The 16,637-nt window shown below is 38.3% G+C and overlaps 1 protein-coding gene across 2 annotated transcripts in view; it reads right to left on the bottom strand.

The window, feature by feature from the left end:
- The window catches only part of EPB41L4A (erythrocyte membrane protein band 4.1 like 4A), a 253,363-nt gene that overhangs the window by 30,255 nt on the left and 206,471 nt on the right, over positions 1 to 16,637 (bottom strand). For both annotated transcript variants that reach the window (XM_012470114.3, XM_064376209.1), the window contains exons 14-16: positions 14,244 to 14,327; positions 13,221 to 13,334; positions 5,129 to 5,176 (exon numbers count right to left, since the gene is read on the bottom strand). In XM_012470114.3, the coding sequence (XP_012325537.1) occupies positions 5,129 to 5,176; positions 13,221 to 13,334; positions 14,244 to 14,327 (246 nt within the window). The remainder of the gene's footprint in view (positions 1 to 5,128; positions 5,177 to 13,220; positions 13,335 to 14,243; positions 14,328 to 16,637) is intronic.

The raw sequence follows: 16,637 nt of genomic DNA on the forward strand, positions 1-16,637 counted from the left end.
ATCTATGCTTGATCGGCGTACCTGAATGTGATGGGGAGAATGAATCCAAGCTGGAAAACACTCTGCAGGATATTATCCAGGAGAACTTCCCCAACCTACCACGGCAGGCCAATATTCAAATACAGGAAATACAGAGAACACCACAAAGATACTCCTCAAGAAGAGCAACCCCAAGGCACATAATCGTCAGATTCACCAGGGTTGAAATAAAGGAAAAAATGCTAAGGGCAGCCAGAGAGAAAGGTCGGGTTATCCACAAAGGGAAGCCCATCAGACTCACAGTGAATCTCTCGGCAGAAACTCTGCAAGTCAAAAGAGAGCAGGGGACAATATTCAACATCCTTAAAGAAAAGAACTTTCAACCCAGAATTTCATATCTAGCCAAACTAAGTAAGCTTCACAAGTGAAGGAGAAATAAAATCCTAGACAGGCAAGCAATTACTGAGAGATTTCATTGCCACCAGACCTGCCTTACAAGAGCTCCTGAAGGAAACACTAAACACAGAAAGGAACAACCAGTACCAGCCACTACAAAAACATACCAAATGGTAAAGACCAATGATGCAATGAAGAAACTGCATCAACTAATGAACAAAACAACCAGCCAGTAACAAAATGGCAGGATCAAATACACACATAACAATATTAACATTAAATGTAAATGGCCTAAATGCCCCAATCAAAAGACACAGACTGACAAACTGGATAAAAAGTCAAGATCCATTGGTGTGCTGTATTCAGGAGACTCATCTCACATGCAAGGACACACATAGACTCAAAATAAAGGGATGGAAGAAGAACTACCAAGCAAATGGAGAGAGAAAAAAAAAAAACAAGGGTTGCAATCCTAGTTGCTGAAAAAACAGACTTTAAACCAACAAAGATCAAAAGAGACAAAGAAGAGCATTACACAATGGTAAAAGGATCAATGCAACAAGAAGAGCTAACTATCCTAAATATATATGCACCCAATACAGGAGCACCCAGATACACAGAACAAGTTCTTAATGACCTACAAAAAGGCTTAGACTCCCGCACAATAATAGAGGGAAACTTTAATACTCCACTGTCAATATTAGACAGATCAATGAGACAGAAAATCAACAAGGATATCCAGGACTTGAATGCAGATCTGGACCAAGCGGACCTAATAGACAACTACACAACACTCCATCCCAAATCCACAGAATATACATTCTTCTCAGCACCACACTGCACTTACTCTAAAATTGACCACATAAATGGAACTAAATCACTCTTCAGCAAATGCAAAAGAATGGAAATCATAACAGTCTCTCAGACCACAGTGCAATCAAATTAGAATTCAGGATTAAGAACTCACTCAAGACCACACAACTGCATGGAAGCTGAACAACTGGCTTCTGAATGGCAACTAGATAAACAATGAAATGAAGGCAGAAATAAAGATATTCTTCGAAACCAATGAGAACAAAGACACAATGTACCAGAATCTCTGGGACACAAATAAAGCAGTGTCTAGAGGGGAATTTATAGCAATAAATGCCCAAATGAGAAGCAAGGAAAGATCTAAAATTAATACTCTATTGTTAAAATTGATAGAGCTAGAGAAGCAAAATCAAAAAAACTAAAAAACTAGCAGAAGACAAGAAATAACTATGATCAGAGCAGAACTAAAGGAGATAGAGACACAAAAAAAACCCTTCAAAAAAATCAATAAATCCAGGAGCTGGTTTTTGAAAAGATCAACAAAACAGACAGACCACTAGCCAAACTAATAAAAAAGAAAAGAGAGAAGAATCAAATAGATACAATAAAAAACGATAAAGGGGATATCACCACCAATTCCACGGAAATACAAACTACTATCAGAGATTACTACAAACAACTCTATGCACATAAACGAGTAAACATGGAAGAAATGAATAAATTCCTGGACACTTGCACCCTCCCAAGCCTAAACCAAGAAGAAGTTGAAACCCTGAATAGACCAATAACAAGGGCTGAAGTTGAGGCAGAATTAATAGCCTACCAACCAAAAAAAAAAAAAACCCCAGGTCCAGACAGGTTCACAGCCAAATTCCACCGATGTACAAAGAGGAGCTGGTACCATTCCTTCTGAAACTATTCCCAAAAATACAAAAAGTGGGAAATCTCCCTAACTCATTTTATGAGACCAACATCATCCTGATACCAAAACCCAGCAGAGACTCAACTGAAAAAGAAAACTTCAAGCAAATATCCATGATGAACACAGATGCAAAAATCTTCAATAAAATACTGGCAAACCGATTGTAACAGCATATCCAAAAGCTTATCCATCATGTTAAGTAGGCTTCATCCTGGGGATGCAAGGCTGGTTCAACATATGCAAGTCTATAATTGTAATCCATCATATAAACAGAACCAAAGACAAAAACCACATGATTATCTCAAATGATGCAGAGGAGGCCTTTGACAAAATTCAACAGCTCTTTATGTGAAAAACTCTCAAATAAACTAGATATCGATGGAATATACCTCAAAATAATAAAAGTTATTTATTACAAACCCACAGCTAATATAATACTGAATGAGCAAAAACTGGAAGCATTCCCTTTGAAATCTGGCACTACACAAGGATGCCCTCTCTCACCACTCCTATTGAATATAGTATTAGACGTTCTAGCCCGAGCAATCATGCAAGAAAAAGAAATAAAGGATATTCAATTAGGAGAGGAGGAAGTCAAATGTCTCTGTTTGAAGATGACATGATTGTATATTTGGAAGACTCCATCATCTCAGCCCAAAATCTCCTTAAACTGATAAGCAACATCAGCAAAATCTCAGGACACAAAATCAATGTGCAGAAATCACAAGCACTCCTATACACCAATAACAGACAAACAGAGAACCAAATCAAGAGAGAACTCCCATTCGCAATTGCTACAAAGAGAATAAAATACCTAGGAATACAACTAACAAAGGATGTAAAGGACCTCTTCAAGGAGAACTACAAACCACTGCTCAAGGAAATAAGAGAGGACATAAACAGATGAAAAAACATTCCATGCTAATGGTTAGGAAGAATCAATATTGTGAAAATGGCCATACTGCCCAAAGTAATTTACAGATTCAACACTATCCCCATCAAGCTACCACTGACCTTCTTCATAGAACTGGAAAAAACTGCTTTAAACTTCATATGGAACCAAAAGTAAGCCCGCATAGCCACAACAATTCTAAGCAAAAAGAACAAAGCTGGAGGCATCACACTACCTCACTTCAAACTATACTACAAGACTATAGTAATCAAAACAGCATGGTACTGGTACCAAAACAGAGATACAGACCAATGGAACAGAACAGAGGCCTCGGAGGCAACCCCTCACATCTACAACCATCTGATCTTTGACAAACATGATAAAAACAAGCAATGGGGAAAGGACTCCCTGTTTAACAAATGGTGTTGGGAAAACTGGCTAGCCATGTGCAGAAAGCAGAAACTGGACCCCTTCCTGACACCTTACACTAAAATTAACTCCAGATGGATTAAAGATTTAAACATAAGACCTAATACCATAAAAACCCTAGAGGAAACTTAGGCAAAACCATTCAGGACATAGGCATAGGCAAGGACTTCATGAGTATAACACCAAAGGCAATGGCAACAAAAGCCAAAATAGACAAATGGGATCTAATTAAATTTAAGAGTTTCTAAAGAAACAATCATTAGAGTGAATTGGCAACCAACAGAATGGGAAAAAGTTTTTGCAATCTACCCATATGACAAAGGGCTAATATCCATAATCTACAAAGAACTAAAGCAGATTTACAAGAAAAAAAAACAAACAAACCCATTCAAAAGTGGGGGGAGGATATGAAACATATGCTTCATATGAAAAAAACAAACATATGAAAAAATGCTCAGCCACATTGAGATACCATCTCATGCCAGTTAGAATAGTGATCATTAAAAAAACTGGATACAACAGATGCTCAAGTGGATGTGGAGATATAGGAACACTTTTACACTGTTGGTTAGAGTGTAAATTAGTTCAACCATTGTGGAAGACAGTGTGGTGATTCCCCAAGGATCTAGAAACAGAAATTCCATATGACCCAGCAATCCCATTACTGACTACATATCCAAAGGATTATAAATCATTCTATTATAAAGACACATGCATACGTATGTTCATTGCAGCACTGTTTACAATAGTAAAGACCTGGAACCAACCCAAATGCCCATCAATGATAGACTGGACAAGAAAAATGTGGCACACATACACCATGGAATACTATACAGCCATAAAAAAAGATGAGTTCGCGTCCTCTGTAGAGACCTGGATGAATCTGGAAACCATCATTCTCAGCAAACTGACACAAGAACAGAAAACCAAACACCGTGTGTTCTCACTCATAGGTGTGTGTTGAACATGAGAAGACATGGGCATAGGGAGGGGAACATCACACTCTGGGGTATGTTGGGGGTGGGGGTCTAGAGGAGGGGCAGCAGGGGGTGGGGAGGTTGGGGAGGGATAACACTGGGAGAAATGCCTGATGTTGGTGATGGGGCGATGGAGACAACAAACCACCATGGCATGTGTGAACCTATGCAACAATCCTGCAAGATCTGCAAATGTACCCCAGAACTTAAAGTACAAATAAAAAAAAAAAAGAAGTGTAAAAGAAGTGTCTAAAGAAGTGTAAGCTAACCAGGTGGAGAGACTAGGCAAAGATGTCCCAGGCCTCCAGCCTTTCTGCCAAGATGCCAACATGAAAGAGAAAGGCCCCCCAAATAACACAATCTCAGCTGTCATCTGAACACAGCCTCATGAAACCGCAAACAAGACTAGCTAAAAAGATACCTGTTCAATTGACAGAATTATACTAGATAAATACAGTTGTTGATTTAAGCCAATGAGTTTTAGAGTAGTTTATAATATGGCAATAGATAAATGAGACAGCTCCTCCAAGACACAAAGAAGAGAAAACAGCACTGTCTCAGGATGCAACAGAATGGAAGACTTGGAATCAGTTGAAGATAAATTGGTTTTGGAAACTAAAAAAATAACACCCCCACTTTTTCCTCAACTCTGAGCATTGCTAAATCTGCTAACCCTTCCTCCCTCTGACTCTCCTGCCATTTTTTATTTTTATTTTTTACCTCCTCCTTTGCTTTAGATCTGAATCTTCACCACTGTTATGGGCCTTCCTGTGAAAACAAAGACATTAAAGCAAAAGGAAATTACCAATTGGCTAAGGAAAGCACAATAAAATGAGTTTCACTTCAGTTAATACCTATCTGTCATACCTTCATTCATTCACCAAACATTTAAGTCATGAGTATATGCCTAACCCTACATACAACAGGTCCCAGAAATATAATGTTAATAACATCACCTGGCCTCACTCTACTGGGTTCTGCAAGCTATCTGAATTCTATTCATCTAATGATGAGGTTAGTCTGCAGTTTCAGAACTGCAATCCTCCAAGCTGATTTCTGCCATAGGAGAATTGACATCATCTTACTTGGATGCCCTTTCCCATACCCTGGCTCCAAATTCTTTTTATCTCTTCTCTCATAACCTCCTCCACTTCAACTCAGCAACCTACATCATGGTCATACTTTGGACTTTATCGTCTGTAACCACCTCCAAACACTTTGCTCTCTTATCCCAATATCCTCTTCTTCCTGTTTACCACTCCTCGTTTACTTTCAAACAGCTTCATTGGGGCATCCTGGTTAAAGGTGCTGGCTCTGGAGCCAGACAACCTGAATGTGAATCCCATCTCCTCCAATGATGAGTTGTGTGATTTAAATAAGTTACTTTTCTATGCAGTGACTCACTTTTAATAGAATCTCCTTTAAAGTCTGCTCTAAAGGATAAAATGAATTAATATATTTAAAATGCATACAATAGGACCTGGGCCATTGTTAGCATTCAACCAAGATAAGCTGTTATTGCTTATTCAACTATTTCCATTATTCCTTTTCTTTGACCCCAATAAGACTATCTATTGACCTGGCTACTCTCCACCAGCTCTTCACCTCTCTTCACTGTCTTCTGTACTCAGCTTAGATTTCCTAATCCATCATTTCAGTAACGTGCATGCTGATACTCAACACGGTCCCCGACTCTGCTTTTCATTTCATCTTTTTGGTAAAAATCCCAGACATGGGTGAATCTAACCATGCAAGTCTTCTGGATCAGTCTTAAATAGCTAGCTGAGCAATGCTGGAAGGAGTCACACAAAAGGAGTCTATTAGTTACACTACAAATCTATGTCCATAAACCTGAAGTGGGGCCACACCACGGTTCAGCAATCCTGTCACTTTTCACAGATGTAAGTACAAAGGAGTTTCAAACTCTCCATCCTGCAACTCTCTGACCCATAGTATCCTTGTTTCAGCAAATGACTTTGTTTTCTTCTTCTAGAGGAAAAAGTAGCCTCCAGATGGAACTCTTTCATCTTCCTGCTACCAAAAATGAAAACTTACTAACATTTTCTTTGTTATTTATGGATTTATCCTTACTACCAAGATCAGTCTCTCCACCAGTGCTTTGTGGGTCCCATCACCTCGGGTCTTCTCAATGAATTTCATTAACTACCGTCCCACCTCTCACCCATAGTCACCTTGCCTGTTTGACAGACTCTTTTTACAAGCCATTAACTTTTTCAAGTCTCTGTTGTTCAAACACAGACCTACTTTGAGTCCACATCCCTCCTCATCTGCCCAGTCCCTCCTCTCTCCTCACAGCCAAACTCCTTGAGAATGGTGTTTATGCCTCATGCTCCATTTGCTTACCTTCTTTCTAATCTAGTGCCTTCCCACTATGATTGGGTGGGATGGACATGGCTTTTCAATGCATAGCTTATGTTACCCCATTTCCTTCAATATGCTTATATCAAATAATATTAACACCAATATGTGGTCCCTGTTCTTGCATCAAATTTTGGGGTCACTATTTAGCATAAACACAATTATATAGCTATTGTTCACAGATGATCTAAACAGTGTTCCAGGAATATGATTCCATTCTTTTATAGGTTTTAAATTTTCTGAGAGATGATACTTGCCTAAGTTTTCCACGTACATATCACTTGCTTAGTGTTCTTTTGCTTATCACTAATTCTTCAAATTCTGAGAGAACTGAAAAATTCCTGTTATGGATGGATGCTCAAGTAATCGGCAAGTTCCATTTATATTTCTCCTGGAGCTCTCTACCCTCCTGCTTATAATACCTGGACCACCTGCTTTTGATTAACTCCCTTCACTATAATCCTAGGAACTCCTATTGCGTCTGTGTAACGGACCTCGCATCTCCAGGTCTTCTGACTACTTCATTGGGTTTTGGTAAAGTTTATCTTTCAGTTGCTAACAGAGAAAATTTGCATGGCAGATACACTTTTTTGGAACTCAAAATTTCTGAAAATGTCTTTATACAAACAATTATGGTTATCTGGGCCTAGACTCCTAAATTAAAAATAATCTTTCAGACTTCTGAAGGCAATTCTTCTTTGCCTTCTTCCTCTGATATTACTGTTAAGTGGCCCAATGCATTTTTTCTTTTTTTTGAGACAGAATTTCACTCTCGTCACCCAGGCTGGATTGCAGTGGTGCGATCTCAGCTCACTGCAACCTCTGCCTTCCGAGTTCAAGTGATTCTCCTGCCTCAGCGTCCAGAGTAGCTGAGATTACAGGCATGCACCACTATGCCTGGCTAATTTGTAGTTTCAACAGAGACAGGGTTTCACCATGTTGCCCAGGCTTGTCTTGAACTCCTGACCTCAGGTGATCCACCCATCTCGGCCTCCCAAAGAGCTGAGATTATAGGTGTGAGCCACCAGGCCTGATCCCCAATGTCATTTTGATTTGTCACCATTTGTACATGGATTTTTTTTCTCTCCCACATTCCCATCTTCACTCCATCTTTAGAATTCTTTCTTAAACTATGTTTTGAAATTTAATTATAATGAACCTTGTAATGAATCTAACTTTTCAATTGATTATGATAAATGCTCAGTGGGTTCTTCTTTACAATGTCACATCCTTCAGTTATGGAATATTTACTTGTGCTGTTTCTTTAATAGTTTCTTCTCTTGTGTTTTATCTGTTCTTTTTTCATAGAAATTGTATTAGTTGAATGTCTGATATCTAAGTTTGATAATTTTATTATCCTTATTTCCATACACTAGTTTTACTGTGTTTCTTTTGTTCCATTGTGGGGAAGATTTTCTTAATGTTACCTTCCAAATCTTTTACTGATTATTTTAAATTCTAGCACACTAATTTAAAGCCTAATAACTGTTATTCATTGGTCCTTTGTAATGACAGAAATTGATATATTTTTTCATCTTTTGAAATAATTAGTTTTTTTAGAAATTTTTCTTTCTTATATTGTCTGTTTCCTGTGAGAATGTCCCCAACCCCACCCTACACCCCATTTGTTTGTTTTAATCTTTGCCTTTCCGGACAGAAGCAATGTTCAAATGCCGGTGTTCGTGGCTCTATCTCCCTATTCAAGCAATAAGTGTTAAAATTACTGGAGCCCTTTGGATGGTGCAGAGCATGTTAACTAATGGCCTCACAGTAATATGAGGGCAGCCTCAATCATTTCATTGAAGGATCCTTTGAAAGTAAGTATATGTAAATCTTTTCTCTTGTACCTGGTCCATTCCCTGCAGTGGGATTCTCTAATCTCATGCCTGGGAGATATAACCATTTCATTGGAAGATGCTTTGAAAGCTGGTATCCATAGTCTTTTCTCTTGTCCCTGTCCATTTCTTACAAAGGGATTCTCTAATTTTCTGCCTAGGTAATATAAGCCTGGATTCTAGTATTCTGGGAATGAAGAGAGAAGGGAGACATTTGGTATGCAAATTTTCACTCTCTTGATTTCTCCATTGCCACAATTTCTCTTTCTCCTTTACCAGTTAGTCTTCTTCAGTTAAGCCAAATCCTTGAGCTTCTTACAACTCTGTTCACTGGCTTTGTCTTTCTGCATTCTATCTATACTATCAACCTAAACAACCTAATCTCTATTATATATTTCAAGTAACATAATTAAGATTATAATTTGGTCCATAAAACTAATCTAGCTCCTGTCTTGTATTCAACAACCCATGGGAATCCTGCACTTGGACTTTTATAAATTCAAGATATCAGAAACTAAATTGGCAATTGTCCCATTCAAGCCGGCAAGGTCCTGATGATTCTATTTCTACACAGCACATCTCAATTCATATAATTGAACAAGCTTTGGTTTCATTCTGGACAGCTCCCTCTCCTCCACCCCTCATACTGATCCTCCTACCAATTTTACCTCCTACTGGCTACTGAAACCATCTACTTCTTTATATCTCTACATCACCACCTTGGTCCATGTTCCCATTCTCTATTGCTAGGACTAGTACAATAGCCTGCTGCCTGGTCTCTCCATTTCTGCCACTACCCTCTTCCACCATTTCTCCAAAGGATGGTAAGGGTCATCTTTACAAACACAAATGTGATGTTATTGAACTCACTGTTAAAACAAAACAAAACAAACAAAAAAACACTGGTCTAAGGACCAAAATCCTGAACAAAGTCCAGGTGGGCTGTAAGGTCTGATCCCACCTTTCTCTCTAGGCTCATTTCTAACACATTTTCATTCACTATCAGAGTTTGATAAATACTGGCCTTTATTTCCCTCCCAAGGGTTTTGTACGTGCTAGACCCTCTGTCTGGTATGATCATTCCTTCCTTTTTGCCTGCTTGTATCTGAGATTCTGGCACAAGCATCCAACCTCAGGAAACCTTTCCCCAACCTCCTTGGCTCAACTTCCCCTAATAGTGCTCATTACACAGGTGTTTATTAAATTTATCATGCAGTCACACTTATGACATGTGTATACTTTTCCGTATGCATGCTAGGTTTCAATAAAAAGTTTTTAAAATTCCCTTAAGTACCACATATCTTACCTTCATATTACATAGTAAAGTCATAATGGCACATATATTCCTATGACTCATGTATTTTCCCCTTAACAGTATGTAAGCTACCATAGGACAGGAACTTTTGTCTAGTGGTGGTAGCACACTGCATGGCAGACAGCAGGCACTCAAACATTTTTTAATGTAAAGGTAAAAGCTGAGAAGTGAAAATACATTGTACTACCAGAAAATAAGAATGCTGGCTTTCTTTTTCTAGAATAGGAATGTTTAAATAAGCAGGCTTCAGGTTCTCTATAAACTTTGAAAATTATATGAAAATGTTTATATGTATTTAAATATGAACCTGTCTTTCCCTAGGGGATGAATTCAACATTTCATCAGATCTCAGAGGGTAGTATCACCCAAAAAGGTTAAGGATCACTATTCTGGACTCGGCCAGAATTTGATAGCTTGTATCCATCTCACAACAAACAACTGACAAAATAGGAAATTTTGACACTTATTGCAAAATGTGTTATCCTGACATCCAAAGCAAAGTAGAATTTCCTATTATTAAATTTAAATAGTTGATATTCTTCCATGTCGATGACATATCTGGAATTTAAATGTCAATGTTAATCCAGCAATGTAGAGATTTGTGCCCAGTGCAAGTTAAATATGTGTGAAGATAAAACAAGATGGGCAAGGACAGGGACGCTTACAGGGCATTTATACTGGAAAGAAACAGAGAATATGCTTTAGTCCTTTTATGTCAACATGCAGCAATGGCTCGCTGCCTCAAAACACACGTTCCGAAAAGAGACCTGTAAGTGCACCAGGCAAAAGGCTCTATGAATCCTCTGGCAAAATTCTTCCCAGCAAATTTAAATAGGCTTCCCCCTGGAATATGCCAATGAAAGGATCCTATATCCACTCTCCACAGTTACTTCTCTGTGTTTCACAGGAAGCCACTGGAAAATCAGTCTCAGTGTAGAAGTCAAGTCTGGATTTGGGAGTACAAATGCTGCAAACTATCTCAAGCAATTATTTTGTACAAAAACGATGCAAATTTAGGCATATTTTAGCAAAATTTAATTAAGTTCATTTTCAAACGTATTAAAATGACTATGTGCTCAACACGTGTAATTATTTTGTTTAGGGAGTGCTGACAAATTGCACCAATTAGTTAAGGGTGGAAAACTATAAAACTCTATCTACCAATAACAAATACTAAATTCTAATCATCCTCACCCAAGTCGCCTCAACATACAACACACACAAATGCACTTTAAAGTATTTCCCAGTGGTGTTGCTGTAGTTTTAAGTGTTGTCCAAGTTGAACCAACTCTTAGTGTTCCCAAGGAGAAAGCTCAGTAAGAGCTGAAGTATAGCCTTATTTAAATGAGGGCTATCACTATCTCCCCTTTTTCAGATGTACAGACCGGGATTCAAATCCCACATGTGCCACAGAGGACAAGCTACCATCATCTCCCTAAGCCTCAGTTTTCTCATCTGTAAAAGTGAGGTGGTGATGCTGGGCTGAATAGTTTTCATTGGTACTCAGCTTCTACTGACTCATCTATAATCTGCCCTCTACTGTCAAGATAGAAAGCCTGGAAATTTTATATTCCTGGACACCTTTGCCAGCTGGGTTCTACTTAAGAGAGACTCCAGTAAGATTTGAAAGCAGAAAAAGGGGAAAGTGATTTTGCTTCTAGTTATATCTGTGTCATCAACTCTTGCACTCCTGAGAAGTGGGGGTTCTTTGGCTACAGTGGTGGTACCTCCAGCAATGTCACCAACAGCGGTCCCCGCCTAGCATCTGTCACGGTGCCTGCAGCAATGTCAGCAGCAAGACAGGCTCAGGATTGCCAGCCCAAAGGTGGAAGTGGCTCCTGGACTCTAAGTAACACCCACTTCTCTCCTTGCATTTCTTCAGTCTAGACGCTGTAACAGCAGCTACATCTCTGAGTTACACCACTCTCTGCCTTTTGCACCTTCAATCCTACTTATACCTTTGCACCAATTCCCTATTTAATCCCCCTCTGCTAGAATCACATCGGGCCTGAATACAAATGCCAGTTCCCAAAGGGTTATTATCAGGATTAAATGAGATAATATATAGCAAGCACTTTGCTTGGTACTTGGAATATGGCCAATACCAAACAAATGCTTTCTATTACTCTATTATTCTATCTAATCACTGTTGGGTCCTGATCTAGCCCCATCACGTCAGTCCCACTACATGAAGGAAATATAGACCCTTCTTTTCTTAACCATCAAAGGATTTCAGTGAAGTTGAATTTGGTTTTAGAAAGATGGGGACAAAGCTCTGGGAAACTAGCAGAAGCAAAAGGGATCAAGCAGCAAAGGGCCAGCAAGTGTGTGTTAACTAGGGCATAGGTGAAAGGAGGGTTCAGCTTCCAAACCTGCAGTGTATATAAAAAGAGTTTTGATGGTTACCTGAAATCATGAACTGAACTTCTTACAATTATTAAAGTCTTTTAGGCTGGGTGCAATGACTCATGCCTGTAATACCAGCACTTTGGGAGCCTGAGCTGGGAGGACTGCTTGAGGCTAGGAATTCAAGACCAGCCTGGGCAACATAGTGAGCGAGACCCCATCTCTACTTTAATTTATACATTTTTATTTTTTAAAAAGAGGAAAAAGAAAAAGTCATTTACATAATGCCAATTATGTAGGTACTCAAAGAAAACCACAGTCCCTATCATGTAGGAGAGAAAAGAATTTCACTGATGAGTCATTTCTATGTCGTCTTCTCTTGCACCTGCCACACTGCCCAGCCCGCTTTGTGGAGAGGTCCAAAACTTCCAGCTAAGAACCTTTTTATTAAGCATACATACACAAATATAATCCCTTCAAACATTCTAACCTTACAGGTAAAATGTAACAGGATTCATTTTTTTCTGTGCTTTAAAAGGCGTTTTTCAGCTAATAAGGCTTATCTTTAAGTGTAGTTTTGTCTTCTCAGATAGAAACAATATGTTTCATATATTAAGATATACTTTCTATACTATATACTATACATAATACATACTTTTAGTATATATTTTACTAGTTTTAGACACATTAGTCATAAATAGAATACTGAAAGCAAGTTCCTGCCTACATTTTATGAAAGAATTCTCCAAAACTCTGGCTAAGATAAATGCTTCAGGATTCCTAACTTATTTTATCTCAAAAAGAGCAAGCTTCCCATTATCTTGAGAGAAACCATAATGTTGGTGTAAGAATCACCTGTTATAAAGACAGGCCTGGGACAATGTTAATTGTCTGCTTCTGTTGAAAACTGCTAGCAGAGGGACTGTATTCCGCTTACCTCCTCCTCACAGGCTGTACAGAGTCATTGTCACTTCCACAGGAGGGGTTTCGGCGACGCGTGTAAGGGAACTTTGGTGACTTAGTGCGGTCACTGGGAGAATTGTAGAGTCCACTAGAGAGAAAGAGAAATGGTCACAAAGAGTCCAGAGAGGTCCTGAGGGAAGTCCAGACCTAGAGTAGTTGGTAACTACACAGCTGGTACTTCCACGTGGTTCTCTTTGCTGACAAGATTAATTGAAAGAAAAGAGGTAAGATCTGGCAAATCAAATCATAAAGGTCATTATTTGCAGGAATGCCATTTGTCTCACTAGCCTTCAGTAGTAAAAAATGAACACACACAAATGATAACAATAACAATTCATATGTATGATGAATTTACCCCTTTCTAAACACTGAATCAACTAAAGGCTTTACATGCATTATCTCAGCTAATCTTCACATCAGCCTTCAGCACTGATGTACAATTATTAGACCTGTTAAACAGAAAAAATACTGAAATATAGACTACTTAATTAAATGGCCCAAATAAAGTAGCTAGGAAGTGGCAGGGCTAGAATTTGAACGGTAAGGTACAACACAGGTCTGTCACTGGTTTGGTAGTTGTTACCAGAAATAAACTAGACATATCCATATTTTTAGGAATAAAGGTCTTCCAGCATCACTATTCATCAGCTATAGTTTTTGACTTAAGTTTTTAACCAAAACTATGGAATGGGGCAAATTATCATTAATATGTCATTTAGAGTTTTCAGAAACATATTACCTTACAGGTAATTTCATAATATTTCTTAGGTTTCCCTTTTGGCTTTCCAGGAAAAAGTTTCATGTTATGAAACATACTGTTGATTTCCACTTCAGAAATCCCAGACCCTCCCCTCTGTCACAATGATTTAGAGTCTGCCCACTTTATCCACAGCTAGCTGTGATCAGTCACCCAGCAGCTGGATTCCTTTATTCAATGAGCTGCAAGTGCTAACCCCTTTTCTACTGTCTCCTTTATAAAAACAATAATTCTCTTTACCTCTGGGGGCCATTTTCTTCCCATGGTGCATGAGATTTGCTTCTTTGGGTATCAGGACTATTTTCATTCTTTGCTTTCTTAAAGCTTTAATTTTAAAAAAAAGTATGAAAAATAAATTAAGTAGAAAACAAAAGTAAACAAACTTATTTGTTAAGTAAAATTTTTTAACAAAGTTAAAATGTGCACGCTTATTTGCTTGTTTACGCCTGTGACTCTAAAAAGAACATGAAGTCGCTGCCTAAAAAATCTATGTCTCCAGTAAGTACCTTTGGGTCTTTCCCCACTCTTTCTTTCTAGTTTTACTGCTTTAGTCAACAGATACCAGGTTCATCAGCTGTTTAGAAACTCTAGAGTCCACCTGCAGGAGAGGAAACAAGGGGAACCACAGAGCCAAGAAAAGAAGAAAGCCAAGGAGGAAGGACCTGGGCTTCCCAGGATCTTTAGCCTGGATCCCGTTTTACGACAGTGATCAGAGAAGCCCTGGCTCCAGGCATGGGTCTGAATCCACATAGGTTGGTCTGCCCTGGGCAGGTTCAGGCTACCTAAACTGACCTTTTCCCAGCTTCCGCCACATCTTGGCTTCATCCCTCCAAATCAGAATGACTTTCAAATGCTATTTCCTGACCTAGTATCATCTTTCAGTCCTAAGAATGTAAATATAACTGAGTTGTTATTCTACCCTTAACAAATTGTTTTAGAAACCCGTGGGGAAACATAGAGACAAAGAGGAAGGGACACATCAGAAGCCTCCAGACACCAGGGCAGGAGGGTTCTGTCACCTTTCACATCCTCAGGAGTCTTAGCTTCAGACAAAGATAGAGCTATTTAACTCCAAATCCACTTTTAACCCTGGGTTTTTGAGGAATCCTCTATATAACTGTCCTAGGATACAGTGATAGCAGAGTACTTTATAACAGCCAACAAAGAGAAGAGAGGAAAGATGACAAGGTCATTTAAAAATAATAATAAAAAGAAAACAGACTTGCACCCTAGTATACTATCCATGAAGGAATCAATATAAGCCTATAAAATTATGTATCTGACAGAGGCATATAACTCATGAGATTTGTAGACAGTATATAGTAGTTAAGTTTCCTATTATTTTTATAAAGGTTAAAAACTTCTGCAGATCCAATTCCCAAAGTAAAAGCTTACCTTTTGAAATGAAGAAAAGTAATAAATATGGTAGATACTTAATACAACAATAGAAAGTGTATGTGTTCAACAAATCAGAAAAAGCAAAGAGAAAGGAGAAGGGAGACTGAAAAAGAAATAGGAAGATAAAAGAGGAACTGAGAGAGTAGATGAAAGTTAAAGAATAATGAAATCTGGGTGACCAGTTAATTGCATTCACTCCCTAAGGTATTTCTCATCTGAAGCTTGAGAGGAAAACTTTGGTGGCGCTTCAGGTATCAGTACTATCACAGGAATGTGGTTGCAAAGGGGGTTGAAAAATATTGTTAGAATGGCCATACTGCCCAAAGCAATATACATACAAATACAATGCTATTCCTATCAAACTACCAACATCATTTTTCACAGAAAATAAGTATTCTAAAATGGAACCCCCTCTCCAAAAAAGCTCAAACAGCCAAAGCAATTCTAAGCAAAAAGAACAAAGCTGGAGGCATCTTACTACCCAACTTCAAACTATACTACAAGGCTACAGTAACAAAAACAGCACAGTATGGTCCAAAGCCCAACGAAAAGACCAGTGGAATAGGATAGAGAACCCATAAATAAAGTCGCACACCTACAACCATCTGATCTTCAACAAAATCAACTATAACAAGCAATGTGGAAAGAATTCCCTAAATGGTGTTGGAATGGCTACCCACATGCAGAAGGGTGAAAATGTACTCACAAAAATCCACTCAAGGTAAAGAAGTTATGTAACACCTCAAACTACACAAATATATCTTAAAAGAAAACCCAGGAAATATCATTCTGGACATCAGTCTTGGTGAAGAATTTATGACTAAGTCCCCAAAAGCAAGTGCAACAAAACAAAAAATTGACAAGTGGGACTTTAAATTAAAGAGCTTCTGTACAACAAAAGAAACTATCAATAGAGTAAACAGACATTGTACAGAATGGGAGAAAATATTCACAAACTATGTATTTGACAAAGGTCTAATATCCAGACTCTATAAAGAACTTCAACAATGAAACAAGATAAAACAAACAACACCATTAAAAAATGGGCAAAGGATATGAATAGGCACTTTTCAAAAGAAGACATACATGCAGCCAACAAATACATGAAAAAATACTCAACATCACTAATCATTTGAAGAAAGCAAATTAAAATCACAATGAGACACCATCTCACACCAGTCAAAATAGCTATAATTATTACTATTAATATTATTATTATTACTTTTTGAGATGGAG

The sequence above is a fragment of the Aotus nancymaae genome, unplaced genomic scaffold (assembly GCF_030222135.1).
Source record: "Aotus nancymaae isolate 86718 unplaced genomic scaffold, 86718_ANA_hifiasm-v0.15.2.pri h1tg000014l, whole genome shotgun sequence".
NCBI classification, from domain to species: Eukaryota; Metazoa; Chordata; class Mammalia; order Primates; family Aotidae; genus Aotus; species Aotus nancymaae.